Source organism: Panthera uncia, chromosome D2 (genome assembly GCF_023721935.1).
Source record: "Panthera uncia isolate 11264 chromosome D2, Puncia_PCG_1.0, whole genome shotgun sequence".
Taxonomy (NCBI): domain Eukaryota; kingdom Metazoa; phylum Chordata; class Mammalia; order Carnivora; family Felidae; genus Panthera; species Panthera uncia.
Genome location: NC_064818.1, coordinates 41,356,238 through 41,374,120, shown reverse-complemented (window position 1 = coordinate 41,374,120; position 17,883 = coordinate 41,356,238). Strand labels below are relative to the sequence as shown.

Sequence of the window (17,883 nt, the reverse complement as noted above, 5' to 3'; positions counted from 1 at the left end):
CCCTGAGATCAAGACCTGAGCTGAGACCAAGAGTCGGACACTTAACCTACTGAGCCACCCAGACGCCTCAGCAGATAAAATGTTTTAAGTAGATATGCTCATTAAGATTTATATGTACATTTCTGGGACACCTGGGTGGCTCAGTAAGTTAAGCATCGGACTCTCGATCTCAGCTCAGGCCTTGATCTCAGGATGGTGATTTCAAGCCCTGCACTGGGCTTGGTCCTAGGAATGAAGCCTACTTAAAAAAAAAAAAACAAAAAACCAAAAACATTATATGTCATTAAAAAACCCTCACAAAGAAAACTCCAGGTCCAAAAGGCTTCATTTGGTGAATTGTAGACATTTAAGAAAGAGGTAACATCAATTATACATAAATTCCCTGAAAGGGCAAAAAAACAGGAAAGACTTCTCAACTCATTCATGAAGCTAGCACAACCCAGATACCACATGTGAAAAGAAAACTAAAGAAAAATAAAGCCATCTTGCTCATAAACATAAATGCAAAAAAATATAAATAAACTATTAGAATGTCAAGTCCAACAACATTTAAAATAATAACACATCATAACCAAGTGAATTTATTCCTGGAATGGAAAGAAAATATTTGAATATCAATATTCAAAATCAAGAAATGTAATATTTGCAAATCAAGAAATGTAATCTATTACACCAACAGAAAATATATAACATATAACAGGAAAATATTTTTATCATTTTAATAGATGAAGAGAAAAATTAGCATCTACTCACAAAAAAAATCAGTAAATGAAATAGAAGGGAACTTCCTTAATCTGATTAAAGATATCTATAATCATCCCCCCATACACATATACACCCACACACACAGAAATTTTAATGGTGGACTATTAAAACTTTGCTGAAATTCTATCACCATTTCAACTCGACATTATGTTGGAGGTCCTAACAAGTGCAATAAAGGGGAGGATGGGAGATGGAGACTGTGCAAATGGTTATGACTGCATAGTATATGTAGAAATTTCAAAAACATCCATAGGCAAATTATTAAAATAAGTGAATTCACCAAGATCACTGGAAAAACAGCTCAAAATACAAAAATTAAGTATATTTGCACATACAACAAAAACTTAGAAAATAAAATTTTAAAAGTGGTGCCATTTCTAACAATGAAATAAAATACTTTTTAAAAAGCCAATATGTATAGAGTTCCTTGTCTCGACCTAGACTGGAATGAACACTTGTAAGGAACAACCATGATGGTGGTTGGGGAATCGGGGGGAGGGAAGGACATGGGCTTAGATGAGAGGGATGGGGAGACCAAGAAAAATGAGAATATGTTAAAGCTCCTTGTGGATTAAGTTATAAATATTTATTTGAACTATTTTAGGGGAAAAAAGGAGAAAAAGTTTCAGATGGCAGAATGAAGTCCAAGTATATCAATAACTACAAACATAAAAAGATTAAATTCACTGGTTAAAAGAAAAAGAGATATTGTAATTTTAAAAAAAATTATAACTTATTTGCTATGTATCAAAAAGGTTCATGGTAAAAGGATGAAAAATACATAAATAAAACTGATATAATATACAATATCTGGGGGGGGGGAAGGCTTTAAGACAAAAAGCATGAGTAATAGAGAAGATCACTAAATTATGACTTTAAGTCCTATTTCACAAAGAAAACAATTCTGAACAAGTACACACCTAACAAAATACATTAAAAATATAAAAAGCAAAAAATTGATAGAATTTTGGAACAAAAATGGTAAATCCACTGTCACAACGAGATCTTAACACTGTTTCAACATTTGCCATCAATCCTCCAAACTATCTCAGACTTTTTTCCTTTTAGATCAGAAGAAGATTTATGAACTTAAAGACGAATGGTCAATTCAAGTGCATTCTGAACTCTTTTAGAGACTATTTCATCATTAAGTTACAGGAACAGTTAACTGAAAATAGTGAGAATCTCTAAAAAATGTCCGGTACTAAAGTGGATTATTGCTGCCATCTGCTGGAAACAATTTTTATCCCCATTTCGATCATATTCGCTTTAAAAAGTCCTTGTAAGAAAGCACATGCGGCCCAAACTGTAATCTTTTCTTTTCTTTTAATGTTCATTTATCTATTTTGAGAGAGAGAGAGAGACAGCACATGCCAGAGCGTGCGCACATGCGGGGAATGATCAAGGGAGAGAGGAAAGACAGAATCCCAAGCAGGCTCTATGTAGTCAGCACAGAGCTGGACACGGGTCTTGATCCCACAAACTGTGAGATCATGACCTTAGCCCAAACCAAGAGTCAGATGCTTAACTGACTGAGCCACCCAGGTGCCCCTGTAATCTTTTCTAAGTTTCCTTTATCTAGTGAGATAGAGATACTCTCTCTATATTAAAATGTGTGTCCTCCCTATGTGCAATTTAACAAGCCTCTGGTAACAATTTTTGTTTTTCCGAAGTCACAGGTTTACGACAGTGCTGAAAATTACACTGCATGAAATCCACTTGGAACTTAATATATCCAAAAGACTACCAAGTTTCCCATACAACTACTGTAAAATCATTTTATATAATGAATAATTACAGTGAATCACTGCAACCACACAAACCACACTTTACTCCTACAGCATATGAGCCACATTACTTGCAATGTCTCTTAAAATACACACATAAAAATATATGGTAGGTCTTCTAGTGCTCCCTCAAATCTGGTTCCCTTGCCTTCCAGGCACACAGGAAAATTACACTTCTGCGGAGTTAGTACCTAAAATTCAACAGGTTGTGTGTGAAAGTACCATGTGCCATCTGCAGGCCAAGGCAAGTAATTGCATTTATCAGACCAGCAGCACTCTTCCTCTATACCAGTGAAAACATGTGGCCTCAAAAGGAGATGGTGAAGCCACCTTCTTTTGGTGATGATGAAGACGAAAGCAGCTTAAAACACTGAAGACAGTTACCCTATAGAGTTTTCCAGACCTACGAAAGACTTTGAAATAGTAAAAAAAATAAGCTTTTATTAGGTTAAGCCACTGAGTTGGCACTTAAATGTTACCTCAGCATAGCCTAGTCCAGGATTTCTCAACAGTGGCACTACTGACATCTTGGGATGAATAACCCTTTGCTGTGGGTGTTGTCTTATGCCACTTTAGGACATTAAGCAGCATTCCTGGCATCTACCCACTATTTGTCAGTAGCACCCCTCAACATAACCACCAAAATTAGCTCCAGACCAGACACTGCCTTCCTCCCTGACTTTGAGAACCAGTAGCTTAGCTTAACCTGAATACAGTATATCTATCTACCTATATATGTGTATATATTACAAATATGTATGAGAGTATATTTAACTTAATTGTCATGTGACACAAATATATGCTTTATTATGTATTAAGGTCAGATGTTTCATAGGCTCTTAACAGATACAAATTTCATTTTCTTAAACTAGGAGAGCTAATTCATAAACTTAAAAAAATCTAGTCAGTATTACAAGTCTTTACATAGTAAGGTAAAGAAAATCTTTCAAAAGGATATATAAATCCATACATACTATGCTGTTCATTTCCGAGGACTCATAGCTCCCAACTGGATGTACATTTCCAATGGGCTCCAAGCCCTCTTCATCCCACATGTATGTTCCATCAGAGCTATCAGATGGAGAGAGCTCAAATGAAGAACCAGCTCTGTAATCTGTATCTGGTGAAATCAAGTTATTCCCAGAAGTATGTTTTGTACATTCACTCCTGTCTTCAATTGATTTTTTAAAAGAGAAAGAAAAAAAGTTATTAATTCACAAAAATATATTTCTCAGGTTCTAAAAATATAAGCTCTAATAATTCGTTATAACAAAAAAGTTGGCAAAAAGGTATCAGTAACTATAGAATTTTCTAAGTTCTAAAAAACAAAAAAATCAGGAGGCAAAATCTTAAATAACTTACTGAAATGTTTCCCAATACACATGAAGAAAATTCATTGAGCCATCTTTCACTTCTCCAACATTTCTAGAATTATAAATAAAGCCTCATTTCTTTTACTATTTCCTAAGATATTTACTTTTACACACTGGCCAGGAAACTCCTTACTAAGTATATATCATTCAAGTTCAGGGTTGCCTCCTTGTAAGGGAAATACTTGTTCTGGCAATCACTTCTAACTAGAAGACCCTCAAATAGGCAAGGGTTTATGCCTATCTTTAGGCATGGCCCAGGCCCTTGACCAGATCACAAGTCTATCCCCAATCCCTTCAGTTTGCTCTTTATTCAGGTCAGAGGCAGAGATACATTTTACACAGGGCAGAGATACATTTACACAGGGCAGAGATACATTTTCTCCAGACTTTCAGTGCCAGTATAACCAAGTACAAGCAGAAATGTTTAACAGGTGCTAATCTCACTTTCTTCAGTTAAAAAATTAAATAAAGCTCCTCTGAAAGTATAACAATAATATTTTGCTAAACAAGAAATCTAAGTCCTCCTTTAAAAAAATGAAAATTTCCAAGGATAAAAATATGCATTACATTGGACATAACCTATATTAAAACATTAGCTCATTTACCCTTTGGTATAGCTTTACTCTAAACAAATAGGATCTATTACTGTAAAGGAAGAGATGGTTTAAAATGGCATGCCACTGTTGAGGGAAGTGGGGAAAAAGAAAAAACTTTGAAGCAAGTAAGAAAAGTTGCATGACACGCAGGACATGTCTGTGCATGACAGTCAATGAAGAAAAAGGTAAGATACATTAGGGGAAGAGTGTTTTTATTGACATTGTTTTAAATAGTGAAAAATAGGACCAGAAGCAAAAGTCACAAGGAAGATAAATGCTGCCCTGCCCCAATTTTATCTAGATCCATCCCTCCATGAAACTAACAGTATCCTGGAATTATTCAAAAGCTAATCCTAAGTTCAGTTATATTATCTAGGAGAAACCAAACAAATTTAAGGATATTAATATTTACCAGAGACACTTATATCTATCCACTCATCAGTTTTACTTTTTTCATTTTCCTTTGGGGAATCAAATATATCCTTCGGTGGTACGTTTTCATGCTTTTCTTCTTTGAGAGAAATTTCCTCTGGAGTTATTCTAGTTCTGTTGGAGTCTTCTATATCTATAAAATCATCACTAAAGTCTTCACTTAAATCATTTTTATCAGAAGACGACAAAGAAGACAAAGAAATATCATCCACATCATCACTCAGGTATCTAATTTTAGTATCATGCTTCATGGTCTGGTCATTTTCTGTTCTGTAACTATCATTTTCAATTAATTCTTGGTCTTTACTAGTAGCTCTGTCCTTAGCCATAAGTGCAGCACTTTCCTCTACACATGTATCAGCAGGTGAATTTTTATTACCATCAACTGTGATAGTCCCAGAAAATGGAGGTCGGCTAGATTTCAGTAGAGAGGGATGAACCATCCTATAACCCAACGTGGATGTTACACCTGGGCCATTTGGTAAAGCCAGCTTCTTTCCACCAGCAGCATAAGGCCTATTAAATCCATACCCTAAATGATCATTCCCATTGAGTACTTCTGACTGCCGGGAATTTCTTGTTAGCATACTGGACCTCAGAGGCACTCTAATGGGTAGCTGTTGGTTCTGATAAGGCTTTGTAAGATCTGCAGCTCTATTGAAGGAATGTGATCTGGTTATAGATGAAGGTGGAAGGAATGAGTTTTGAATGGAATGTGAAAAACTTTGTGACCTTACCATTTTTTCACAAGTAAGAGATTTAATATTGTCTAGGGATTGTGCTAAGCCTTCTCCAGAAGTGCTTCTGGTGGCACAGGAGTTTGCTCTAGGCCTTTGTATGCTACCAGATGAACGGTTTCCATACAGTCCATTCAACTGCGATTTTGGAGCATTGATTGAAGAATATGAAGTCCTTCCTAATAATGTGCCTTTGGTGAATTTACCCAAACTAGATGGTCCAGACAAAGACTTTTGGTTTAACTCCTCTGTAGATGACACAAACATAGTGGATGGCTTTGCTAACTTTGATGTAAGTAAAGAAATACTTTTCAAGCCTCCCTTTATCCCATTTTTATCAAACATTACTTGAGTAGGTACATGTTTTTCAGGATCAATCACTTTATCATGTGAAGTTTGAGTACTATTACGCTCTTCAGCACTTTGTGCACTAAGCTGATATTTAGTTGTCGTTCTCCAATTAAATGAATGGGATGATGGGCAATCAGAGCCATTATTTTTGATGTAACTTTTGATGTTGCCACTCTTGGAAGTTCCCAATAAATTAACAGGTGTCCCACTGGGCATTGGCTGTAGTGTACTTCTCACAGATTTTGTTCCATACTTTGGCAACTTGGAACCCAAAAATGACTTGATTTGTGTTTTTTCTTCCATGAGCTATAAGGTGCATTTGTTCTTAAAATTTGACAGAATCTGAGGAGACAAAAAAAATAGATTAAACATTCCTAAATAAGCACAATTACGTGGGGTATTACATAATAAGAATATATATTCTTAGACAATTAAATTATCAAAGCACAAAAGCTACTTATGATTCCTAAAAAATTCTTTATAAATATTGAATGCACTAATTAAATTAATAAATTAATGTTAGGAGAAAGCAAAGAACATTTTTATAAACACTTTTATAAACTTGGGCTATGCATAGTGATAGCAAAATCCAGAAATAATAAAATTAGACTACCGATGTTGACTGTGTTTTTAAAAAAATAAATACTTATATAGCACACCTTCCAATTTCAATCCAAATTATTTTTTCACTTTGGACAATATTATTGCCTTTAAAAATAAGAAAATGTCAGAATGGATAAAAAAACAAGATCCATCTATTTGCTGTCTACAAGAGACTCGTTTTAGACCTGAGGACACCTTCAGATTGGAAGTGAGGGGATGGAGAACTATCTATCATGCTACTGGAAGTCAAAAGAAAGCTGGAGTAGCCATACTTATATCAGACAAACTAGACTTTAAATTAAAGGCTGTAACAAGAGATGAAGAAGGGCATTATATAATAATTACAGGGTCTATCCATCAGGAAGAGCTAACAATTATAAATGTCTATGCACCGAATACGGGAGCCCCCAAACATATAAAACAAATTAATCACAAACATTAATCACATAAGCAACCCTATTGATAAGAATGTGGTAATTGCAGGGGACTTTAATACTCCACTTACAACAACGGATAGATCATCTAGACACAGGATCAATAAAGAAACAAGGGCCCTGAATGATACATTGGATCAGATGGACTTGACAGATATACTTAGAACTCTGCATCCCAAAGCAACAGAATACACTTTCTTCTCGAGTGCACATGGAACATTTTCCAAGACAGATCACATACTGGGTCACAAAACAGCCCTTAATAAGTATAAAAGAACTGAGATCATACCATGCACACTTTCAGACCACAATGCTATGAAGCTTGAAATTAACCACAGGAAAAAGTCTGGAAAACCTCCAAAAGCCTTAAAGAACACCCTACTAAAGAATGAATGGGTCAACCAGGCAATTAGAGAAGAAATTTAAAAATATATGGAAACAAATGAAAATGAAAATACAACAATCCAAATGCTTTGGGATGCAGCGAAGGCAGTCCTGAGAGGAAAATACATGGCAATCCAGGCCTATCTCAAGAAACAAGAAAAGTCCCAAATACAAAATCTAACAGCATACCTAAAGGAACTAGAATCAGAATAGCAAAGACACCCCAAACCTAGCAGAAGAAGAGAAATAATAAAGATCAGAGCAAAAATAAACAATACAGAATCTAAAAAAACTGTAGCAGATCAATGAAACCAAGAGTTGGTTTTTTGAAAAACTAAGCAAAATTGATAAACCTCTAGCCAGGCTTCTCAAAAAGAAAAGGGAGATGACCCAAATAGATAAAATCATGAATAAAAATGGAATTATTACAAAAATAAGAAAATGTGATTTTGTTCTTTTTTTTTTTTTTTATTTATCTTGAGAGAGAGAGAGAGAGAGAGAGAGAGAGAGAGAGAGATTAAGAGACAGAGAGAGCAGGGGAGGGGCAGAGAGAGGAGAGAGAGAATCCCAAACAGGCTCTGCACTCTCAGTGCAGAGCCCGATGCAGGAAGCAGGCTCACCAACTGTGAGATCATGACCTGAGCTGAAATCAAGAGTCAGACACTTAACCAACTGAGCCATCAGGCGCCCCATGATTTTGTTAATTTTTAAAGCATACGTGATCTTATAAAAACTGGAATACATTTTTAAAATTCATTAACTAAAATCATGGTAGGATGGGGCGCCTGGGTGACACAGTCAATTGGCATCAGACTTCAGTTCAGGTCATGATCTCACAGTCCGTGAGCTCGAGCCCCCCGCCGGGCTCTGTGTTGACAGCTCAGAGCCTGGATCCTGTTTCGAATTCTGTGTCTCCCTCTCTCTGTACCCCTCCCCCACTCACACTCTGTCTCTCTCTCTCTCAAAAATAAATATTAAAAAAAAATTTAGTGGGGCGTCTGGGTGGCTCAGTCGGTTGAGCGTCCGACTTCGGCTCAGGTCATGATCTCGCGGTCCGTGAGTTCGAGCCCCGTGTCGGGCTCTGTGCTGACAGCTCAGAGCCTGGAGCCTGTTTTGGATTCTGTGTCTCCCTCTCTCTGACCCTCCCCCATTCATGCTCTGTCTCTCTCTGTCTCAAAAACAAATAAATGTTAAAAAAAAAAAATTTAGGGGCGCCTGGGTGGCTCAGTCGGTTAAGCATCCGACTTCAGCTCACGTCATGATCTCACAGTCCGTGAGCTTGAGCCCTGCATCGGGCTCTGTGCTGACAGCTCAGAGCCTGGAGCCTTCTTCCGAATCTGTGTCTCCCTCTCTCTCTGCCCTTCCCTTGCGCATGCTCTGTCTCTGTCTCAAAAATAAATAAAAACATAAAAAAAAAATTTTTTTAATAAGATCATGGTAGGATGTAGGAAAAGAATACAATAGCATACAAAAAGTCTGACATTAAGGGTGGAGCTATCAGCTATAATTTTAAGCAACTAGTAATATAAACGGTCTGCACAGGTAGTGCCACGGTTAAAAGTATGATTTAATAAAGTTAATTAGTCCACTAATCTCAACCTCCCAAATTTATTTTAAAGGTAACACAAAACAAACTCACAAAGGTTCAATGTACATAAAAGGGCATATAACTAAAAACAACTAGTGTCCTTTATTTGAGGAACTGTTTAATAAGGTATGACATATCATTGCCACATGATGAGATTACAAAGATGAGATAAAAATTAAAGTGTTTACCCTAACATTTGCAGAAATATAATATGCTATATGCTTACTGCTCACTAGATACTCTGTGATTATATAAAAATCTGTAAAAGCATACACAAGCATAGAATGTGAATAAAAGAAAAACACATGCCTAGGGTCTCTGATGGTTTTTAAAATTATCTTACAACACTGTCTTTAATTTGTTTTATTTTTTAATTAAAAAAATTTATTCCAACCCACCCCTATACCTTAAAAATTAAGAGTTTCTAAAGTACATCTGTATTATTAATCATGTCGAAAGCAAATATTAAGGAAATCATACAGATTTTCAAGTAAAGATGGTAGGGTAAAGCAAAATTATAGAACTTCCCATCTCCCATAACTAATAAAAGAGAAAGAATATATATACGTGTATGTATGTATAATTTTTACCCAAAAACCCACCAGCTAGCTGCAGTCAAACAAAAATTATTTAAAACTAAGTGCCTCTAAACTTTAAAAAGTGCTAGCCAGAAAAAGATTTCTGCACAATGTGGTCTGGTTCCTAGCCTGATGACACTGCCTGAAAGCATCAATGGGAAAAATAGGTGAGATGCTAAAACTTCAAAGTTTTAATAAACATCCTCCAGTTTGGATAGAAATATCTGGTTTGACAGTCCCTAGAAAAGTCCAGGAAAACATCTTCAGCACAGAAGCTCTGAAACCCCAGCTGAGGCCCAGTGGCACCAGAACCCATCAACTTCCAAGGCACTAATCTGATTTGAAGGAAGGATCTGAAGCCCCTAAAATTATATTACACCCTCAGCAGGATGGAGTGAGACCAGTACAGAACACTTAAGGAGACAGAGGAGCCTGGGGCACCAGAAAAGTTCTCTCCACAACACCACCTTACGCCCTTCAACCACAGAGAAGCAGACAGAGAACAACATACAACTGCTCCAAAAGTGTACTGAAGGGGTGCAGTAAAAAAAGGAGACAAAGTCACAGTTCAAGTGACAAAGGCATCAGTGGGAATTCACCTATGTTATATCAGAGCAAATACAAAGTCTTGATCTAGCTAGTCAAGTCTTTACCTAGAGAGACAAAAAGAAGTGGCCACACAACTACATAAACAAGGGAGTAGAAGGAAGGAGAGAAACAAATAACAGCTATAGCAAACAGACAAAGGAAGAATCCAGAAAGAAGAAAAATGTAACAAGGAAATAAGAAAATCCCCAGTGAGTTCTTTGTAACAGAGAACAACTTAATAAGAACACACATTTCATAAAACAAGAATTCAAAGATAAAAAGGCAAAATAGGTAAGTTGAAAAGAAGCTATAGAGCTAAGGAAATCAATTAAGAAGTAAAGAACCAAAGACTGAAAATCAAACTAATTGGCAAGGAGAAAAATCTTAAAATAACCTGAGTAGTCAGGAGAAAAAAAGACAAAAGTATCAAAGCACTTAGATAGAAGATGTAAGGCAGAGATTGAACAGAAAGATAATTAGTATCCCTGAAGTAGAATAACTAAATAGAAGAGAAAAAGCAAGTAGACATAACAGAAAATATCCCTAAAATAAAGGAGAAAAAAAATCCACAGAACAGAAGGAAAAATAAAATCAACCATAGATCTAAGTACATATCTAGATTAAGTTAATAAAGCATCGAGGACAAAGAAACAATTCTCCAGGAATGCAGGCAGAAAAAAAAAACACTTTGTAACAATTGAGAGTTTGATGTCATGGACTGCCATTTACTGATCCCTGATGGTTGACATAGACCTATTCTGTGTTGGGTGAAAGAAAAAGGAGAATTTGATTCATTAGTCATTTATTCATTTATCTCTTCTGCTTACTCTTCTGAGCTCAAGTCAATTAAGAATTTCATGCTGACCAGAAAGGACAATCACTCTATGGTACATGGACAGTCAGGCTTTATGTTTGTGTTAACTCTGTAGCCACAGCTAAAACTGTAGAATTGGAAACGATAAAAACTCTCTCACTGCCTGTGTATCTACTATAACTCAGGTAGGTTATTTACCTCTCATTCCAAGTACATATTACTTTCCTACCCTTGCAGGGTATTAATAAATTAGATTATAAGCGGCACTGTTCTGATTAGCTTATAGAGATAAATATGCATTTATATAAATTGAACAAGACCAAAACTCTCAAAAACTACGAAAATTGATCTTCAAATATTTTAAATATGTTACACTTTTAAAAATTATTTGTACAGAAATTCAGAAAGGTTTTAAGAACGAAGTTCACATAACTAAGGTAAGTATCTGGCAAAACAAAACTTGTTTTAATAAAACAAGTCTATTTTCTGATTTTTTTATCAGTATTAAAGGTAACATAAGCATATATTTTTATTCAAGTAAAGTAACTTTAATGAAACACATAAACTTAGTGATCAAATAAACCATTCTTACTCATACAACATTTAAGTTTATGAAAATACAAATCTGTGTTTAAATTGAGTGATTCTGACAAATCTTTTTATAGCAACAGTAATTATGTTATATAGTGTTAGATTACAGATAATTTTCAAGAACTTTAAAGATAACTTAAAACCTTAGACTAATACTAAATTAAATTAACTAATGAATAATCATTGGCTCCCTAGATCATTTCTAAGGAAGACAGAATGCTAAAACATTTATTACTAAGCATAATTTCAAGTTTTTATGCCTTTGATTCTTGTTATTGTATGCTGCAGACAGATGACAGCTTGGGACATGTAAATGAACACACTAATTTTTGCTACGTTAAGAAACTGTATATTGGATCCCACTTTTATAAAAATAACATGATAGAAATCACATAAAGTTGTATGTGCACATATTTATTTATTTATTTATTTAAACGTTTATTTATTTTTGAGACAGAGAGAGACAGAGCATGAACAGGGAGGGGCAGAGAGAGGGAGACACAGAACCTATTAATAGTGGTCACCATTAGGGAAGAGAGAATTAGGTAACATGAAGATTTCTTTTTACCTTTAAATTCTTATTTAAATATTTTAAACATGCCCATATTTTTGTAATTTAAAAAGTTTTAACTAAAAAACTGCATCTTAAAAATAAAAAACAATTGGGGTGCCTGGGTGGCTCAGTCGGTTAAGCGGCCGACTTCGGCTCAGGTCATGATCTCGCGGTCCGTGAGTTTGAGCCCCGCGTCAGACTCTGTGCTGACAGCTCAGAGCCTGGAGCCTGTTTCAGATTCTGTGTCTCCCTATCTCTGATCCTCCCCCGTTCATGCTCTCTCTCTCTCTGTCTCAAAAATAAATAAACGTTAAAAAAAAATTAAAATAAATAAATAAAAACAATTTATTCAATACCAAAACAGATTAATAGTTAATCTAACTAAAAATGTGTTCAAAATTAAGTTTAATATTATATAAAATATACTTAAAAACATAAAAATAAAAGATGTTTGGATAAAAATAAAGTATTTTTTTTATTCAACAAATGTAACTTCTTCATAAATACCATTTCAATTTCACCAGACCTCAACCTCAATTTAATATTTCACTTGTCAACTTTATCTTTAAAAATCTATTCTAAACTCACAATTCCCAGTTCTTACCCTCATTATCTCTTTCTATATTGCTACAAAGGCTTCTATATTATTAAGTCTCCCATCTCACTTCACATCCAAACTATCAACAGTTACTCTCTTAAAGCACAGATCTGATATCATTCCGATTAAAAATTATGCATGGCACAGGAACAACAAAATAAAACCCAAAATCCACTATAGAGATCAAGCTTCTCTATTTGGTTCTACACTATCTTTGCAGTACTGTACATTTTAGCCAAAGGTGCATTGTTGGTCATTCCCCAAAATCTATCCCTTATTTTCTACCTTCTTTGCCTTTGCTATTGTAAAGATCACCTTGAAGGCCCCACACTCAAAGTTCAAAATCCCTAACACCCAGAAACCTTTCCAGTTAAAACTGATTTTACATCCTTCTCTATTCCCTTTGCACCGATAATATAGTTGAGTCTGTCCAATTAGTCTGTCTAATTGCGTGGTGCATGTCTATTTGACCCATAAGAAAGTAAACCTGTTAAGAGTTATATACTTTGGGAACCACAAATTTGAAAGATCCTCAACTTTTTTTTTTTTTTTTACATTTTATTTATTTTTAAGAGAGAGAGAGACAGACAGAGCCCAAGCAGGGGAGAGGCAGAGAGAGGGAGACACAGAATCTGAAGCAGGCTACAGGCTCTGAGCTGTCAGCACAGAGCCCGACGCGGGGCTCGAACCCGCCAACCGCGAGATCATGACCCAAGCCGAAGTAGGATGCTCAACTGACTGAGCCATCCAGGGGCCCCCAAAAGATCCTCAACTTTTTAAGTACATTCATAATCTCTTAGTGCAAGCTAATTTAATAAATGATAAGTCAAGACTGAAAAATAACTTGGTTTTAGGGGTCTGTAATTAACTGGTAGGAGCTACCTCAAGCAATATGTTGAAAAAGATTCAGAAGTCAAACTCAGACTCTATGATAAATTATCATAATCAAACAACAGTAGCTGACATGACCAGAAAAAGGACAGGGGCAATATCCATTCCAGACGACCTCCATGCCATTATTTTTTATAACAGTCTTTACCACAAAACATACTCCCACACCTACAATCACATTCAGGATAACCCTAAGAAAACTAGTAATGATATTCTATATAAGGGTCATTTTGCAAATCACTAAGTAACACACATTAAAGATTCTGCCCTCTGGTGAGTCAGTCTGTGAATCAGAAAGGCTTTAATATTTCCTTGTCTATCACAAGTAGACTAAGGACAGCACATTCTATTCCTTCACTTCTCTATTCCTCTATTTTACTGCCTAAAATGAGAGTAATGCATATTATCTCCCAAGAACACCAGGATATTAATAACTTAGAGGCATAAGTTAAGCCCACAAGAAAGATGCACTATTACTACAAAGTGTTTGGGGTGTCATCACTCAGAAAAATGTACTATTCCTATCAAAAATATTTTTGATTTCTAAATGCACAAATGCTTATAACATAAATAAAATTAATCATCATGGGCTGTGGTTTCAGTATAAACTAATCTGATAGTTCAACTGTAAAGCTTCCATATCTGCCTATATTATGAATATTGTCACTTTATTAATGAGCTACCTATCATCTTTAAATATTCATGAAATTTTCTTCCACATTTGCTTGTATAACTATGAAATAAAATAAAACATACATTGTGAGTCTGCCTCATTTTAGTAGCTATGCTACCTCTGATGTACTTTCCCTGATATGCAGTCTATTAAGTGATTAAAAGATGCAGTCATAACAATTTGAAAAAGTACATGTTGGCTACAAAATCTAATGATATCATCTTCTCTGAAACACTTCAATATTGTCTGTGAGCTTTAATTTAATGCTGAACTAAAAATAATACCTGGCATAGGGCCTGGGAATGTCTGAGATTTTCTGATTTAATTTCTGTAAAATGATTTTTTTTTAAGTATAGCACATTTACACTATTAGTATTTCACATCTGAATTTTCAAAACTACATATAAATTTCTCTCTCTCTCTCTCTCTATCTATCTATCTATCTATATATATATATATATAATTTATTGCCAAATGGGCTAACATACAGTGTGTGTTCTAGGTTTTGGGGGTAGATTCCCGTGGTTCATTGCTTACAGACAACCCCCAGTGCTCATCCCAACAAGTGCCCTCCTCAATGCCCATTACCCCTTTTCCCCTCTCCCCTGCCCTCCCATCCACTCTCAGTTTGTTCTCTGTATTTAAGAGTCTCTTACGGTTTGTTTCCCTCCTTTTCTGTTTGAAATTATTTTTTCTCCTTCCCTTCCCCCATGGTCTTCTATTAAGTTTCTCAAGTTCTACATATGAGTGAAAACATATGTCTTTCTCTGACTAACTTATTTCACTTAGCATAATACCTTTCAGTTCCATCCACATTGCTGCAAATGGCATGATTTCATCCTTTCTCATTGCCAAGTAGTATTCTATTGTATATATAAACCACATCTTCTTTATCCATTCATCAATTGATGGACATTTAGACTCCTTCCATAATTTGACTATACTACATATAAATTTCTAATAAATCAAAGGTTTTTTGGGGGGGGTTGGTTTTGGTTTGTTTGTTGCTTTTAAAAAGAATCCACAACAAGGGGCGTCTGGGTGGCTCAGTCGGTTACTTGTCAGGTGACTGGATGTCATCTCAGGTCATGATCTTGCGGTTCTTGAGTTAGAGCCCCTCATTTGCCTCCATGCTGACAGTGTGGAGCCTGCTTGGGATTCGGTCTCTCTCCTTTTCTCTCTGCCCTGCCTACACACTCTTTCTCTGTCAAAATAAATAAACTTAACAAAAATAAATAAATAAAATAAAAGGAATCCACAATTGGATGGGAAGGGAAGACAAAAAGCAAACTTTACTTTTACATATGATTATGTATGTATGTATGTATGTATGTATGTATGTATCCTGCTTACCACTCTATCCTTATTTAATATTCACATTACTTGTGGATTTCCTCCCATTTTAAATAGATAAACCAAGATTCGGAAAGGCTAAAATAAAATACTTGTCTAAAAATTCATAAACTACTGAAAAGGATCAGGTTCAAGTCCACCTGATTACAGAGTCCACAAACACTGCCTTCCTGGGAAAGGTATGAAATATTCTGAGAGGCTTACTGAGAGTTAGGGACACGAGTGAAGGAAAGGACTGGATACTAAGGTTAGGGAAGCATAAATACTACAAAGAACCTTTGTATAATTAAATGAGAAGTTTTACAGAGCACTAGAAGTTTTCACTTTTTCAAATTCCTTTCATATCCATTACCTTATCATCTGAGGAAACACCCCCTCACATTCTTTTTTTAGTTTTTCAAATAGCTTGTTAGAAGGTATGAACTGCCTGCATTTGGGGGATGTACATAGGCATAAATTTACTAACGAGACCAAGAGCAATGAACTGAACAGCAATACTGATGACTGCATACCCATAACCACATTTTTTTTAATTTTTACGTTCGTTTATTTATTTTGAGAGAGACAGAGACAGCATGAGTGGGGGAGGGGCAGAGAGAGAGAGGGAGACATAGAATCCTAACCATGCTCCACACTCTCAGCACAAAGCCAAATTCAGGGCTCCAACTCAATAAACTGTGAGATCATGACCTCAGTCAAAATCAAGAGTCAGATGCTTTACCGACTGAGCACCCAGGTGCCCCACCAGTCACTTCTTAATATGTGCTTTCACATTCAAATAACTATATCTTAATTTCTTTTTTTACCTTTTGTTACTCAACCACTTCCCCCAAATCCCTTCCACCCTGTTTCTCTTAGCTTTCATCTGTGGCATAATCTGATTCAAGGCTTGATTACAACAATTAAATAAACAAAATTGACATCTTCAGCCAAAAGTAAAGGTTTAAAACAGTACTTTATTCCAGAGTGTTCATAGTTTTAAAAAGAGCACATCAAGCTCAACACAAAGTCCCATTATTGTATCAAGCTGACCTTTCTGTCCTCCAGTTACAACTTTTTACTCAAGCAGATAGGTATCAAAACAATTTGTGAAAGAGAGGCTTTAAATTAGTCTGTGGCTTAGGAACATTAAATGTTATTAAATGTAGATTCAAGGCATATTACTTTGTGAAATTTTAATTTAAGGAACAAGGAGAATACTGGCAGATAAAGAGAAACCAGAAGTTGCCCTTGGCCAAACCACAAAACTCTCCCTCCAAATTTTATCATTTAGTTCCGGTAAAACTCAACTGTGTGGGGCATGCAAACGACATTAAGGTGCTGAGGGCTAAGTAAAGATGACAGATGTCAAGCTGCTTGAATAATGGCCAAGCCTAACACCTGAGTGGTTGCACTGCCTTTTAAAATAGTATGTAGGCATAACAATTAACCATAGACATTTTATAAAACACTGGGTATAGAAAAATCATGGCATGCAATCCTTCAGTATTTTGGACCTGCTCAAGCAAAGTTCCTAAATTAAATAGGCAATGAGGACAGGGCTATAGACGATCAAGTATCAGGGAGAAGAGTGACAGGTGTAACATGAACACAGATTGCTACACTATAAATTCACATATGGTACAGACTAAATTTGATACACCTGAACACATTACCCAACCCTAAGCTTGTTCAGTATACAGCAGACAATAAATGAAATCCCAAAATGAAATATTTTGTTAAGATTTAGCTGTACTGAAAGAATAATATCGTAGAAAAATAAATTTTAGTAGTAACTTTGACCTAATAGAATATAACATGGTAATTTTTTAAAAGAGCTAACTATTGGTTACATGCAACAATACAGATGAATCTAGCAAGATCCTTTAAACAAAAGAATCCAGATATTTAAGAGTACATATAGTGTGGTTCCATTTACAAAGATCAGAATGTCACTTCCACTTAGGCTGTAGAAAGCTGCAACGAATGTCACTACTACCTAACAACCTGGAACAGCCAGATAATCTTCAAAATCCTAACTTTTCTTGAGCCAATCAGAGAGCCAACATCAGAAGGCAACCAAATAATTTGGAATAATCCCAAATTCCAAAGGGGGCTAAGATCCTCCAAGAAGAGACAAGACATTTTAACAGTTTCACTTTTAGCAGAGCATATGAGAAGGAGGTGATCACCATAAGGAGTAATAAGCTAACAT

The 17,883-nt window shown here is 35.6% G+C and overlaps 1 protein-coding gene across 4 annotated transcripts in view; it reads right to left on the bottom strand.

Annotated features, from left to right (window-relative positions):
* CCSER2 (coiled-coil serine rich protein 2) overlaps nucleotides 1-17,883 on the bottom strand; it is a 188,823-nt gene that overhangs the window by 129,139 nt on the left and 41,801 nt on the right. For all 4 annotated transcript variants that reach the window (XM_049645328.1, XM_049645327.1, XM_049645326.1 and 1 more), the window contains exons 2-3: nucleotides 4,934-6,383; nucleotides 3,527-3,723 (exon numbers count right to left, since the gene is read on the bottom strand). In XM_049645328.1, coding sequence (XP_049501285.1) covers nucleotides 3,527-3,723; nucleotides 4,934-6,344 — 1,608 coding nt within the window. In that variant the 5' untranslated portion in view covers nucleotides 6,345-6,383. The remainder of the gene's footprint in view (nucleotides 1-3,526; nucleotides 3,724-4,933; nucleotides 6,384-17,883) is intronic.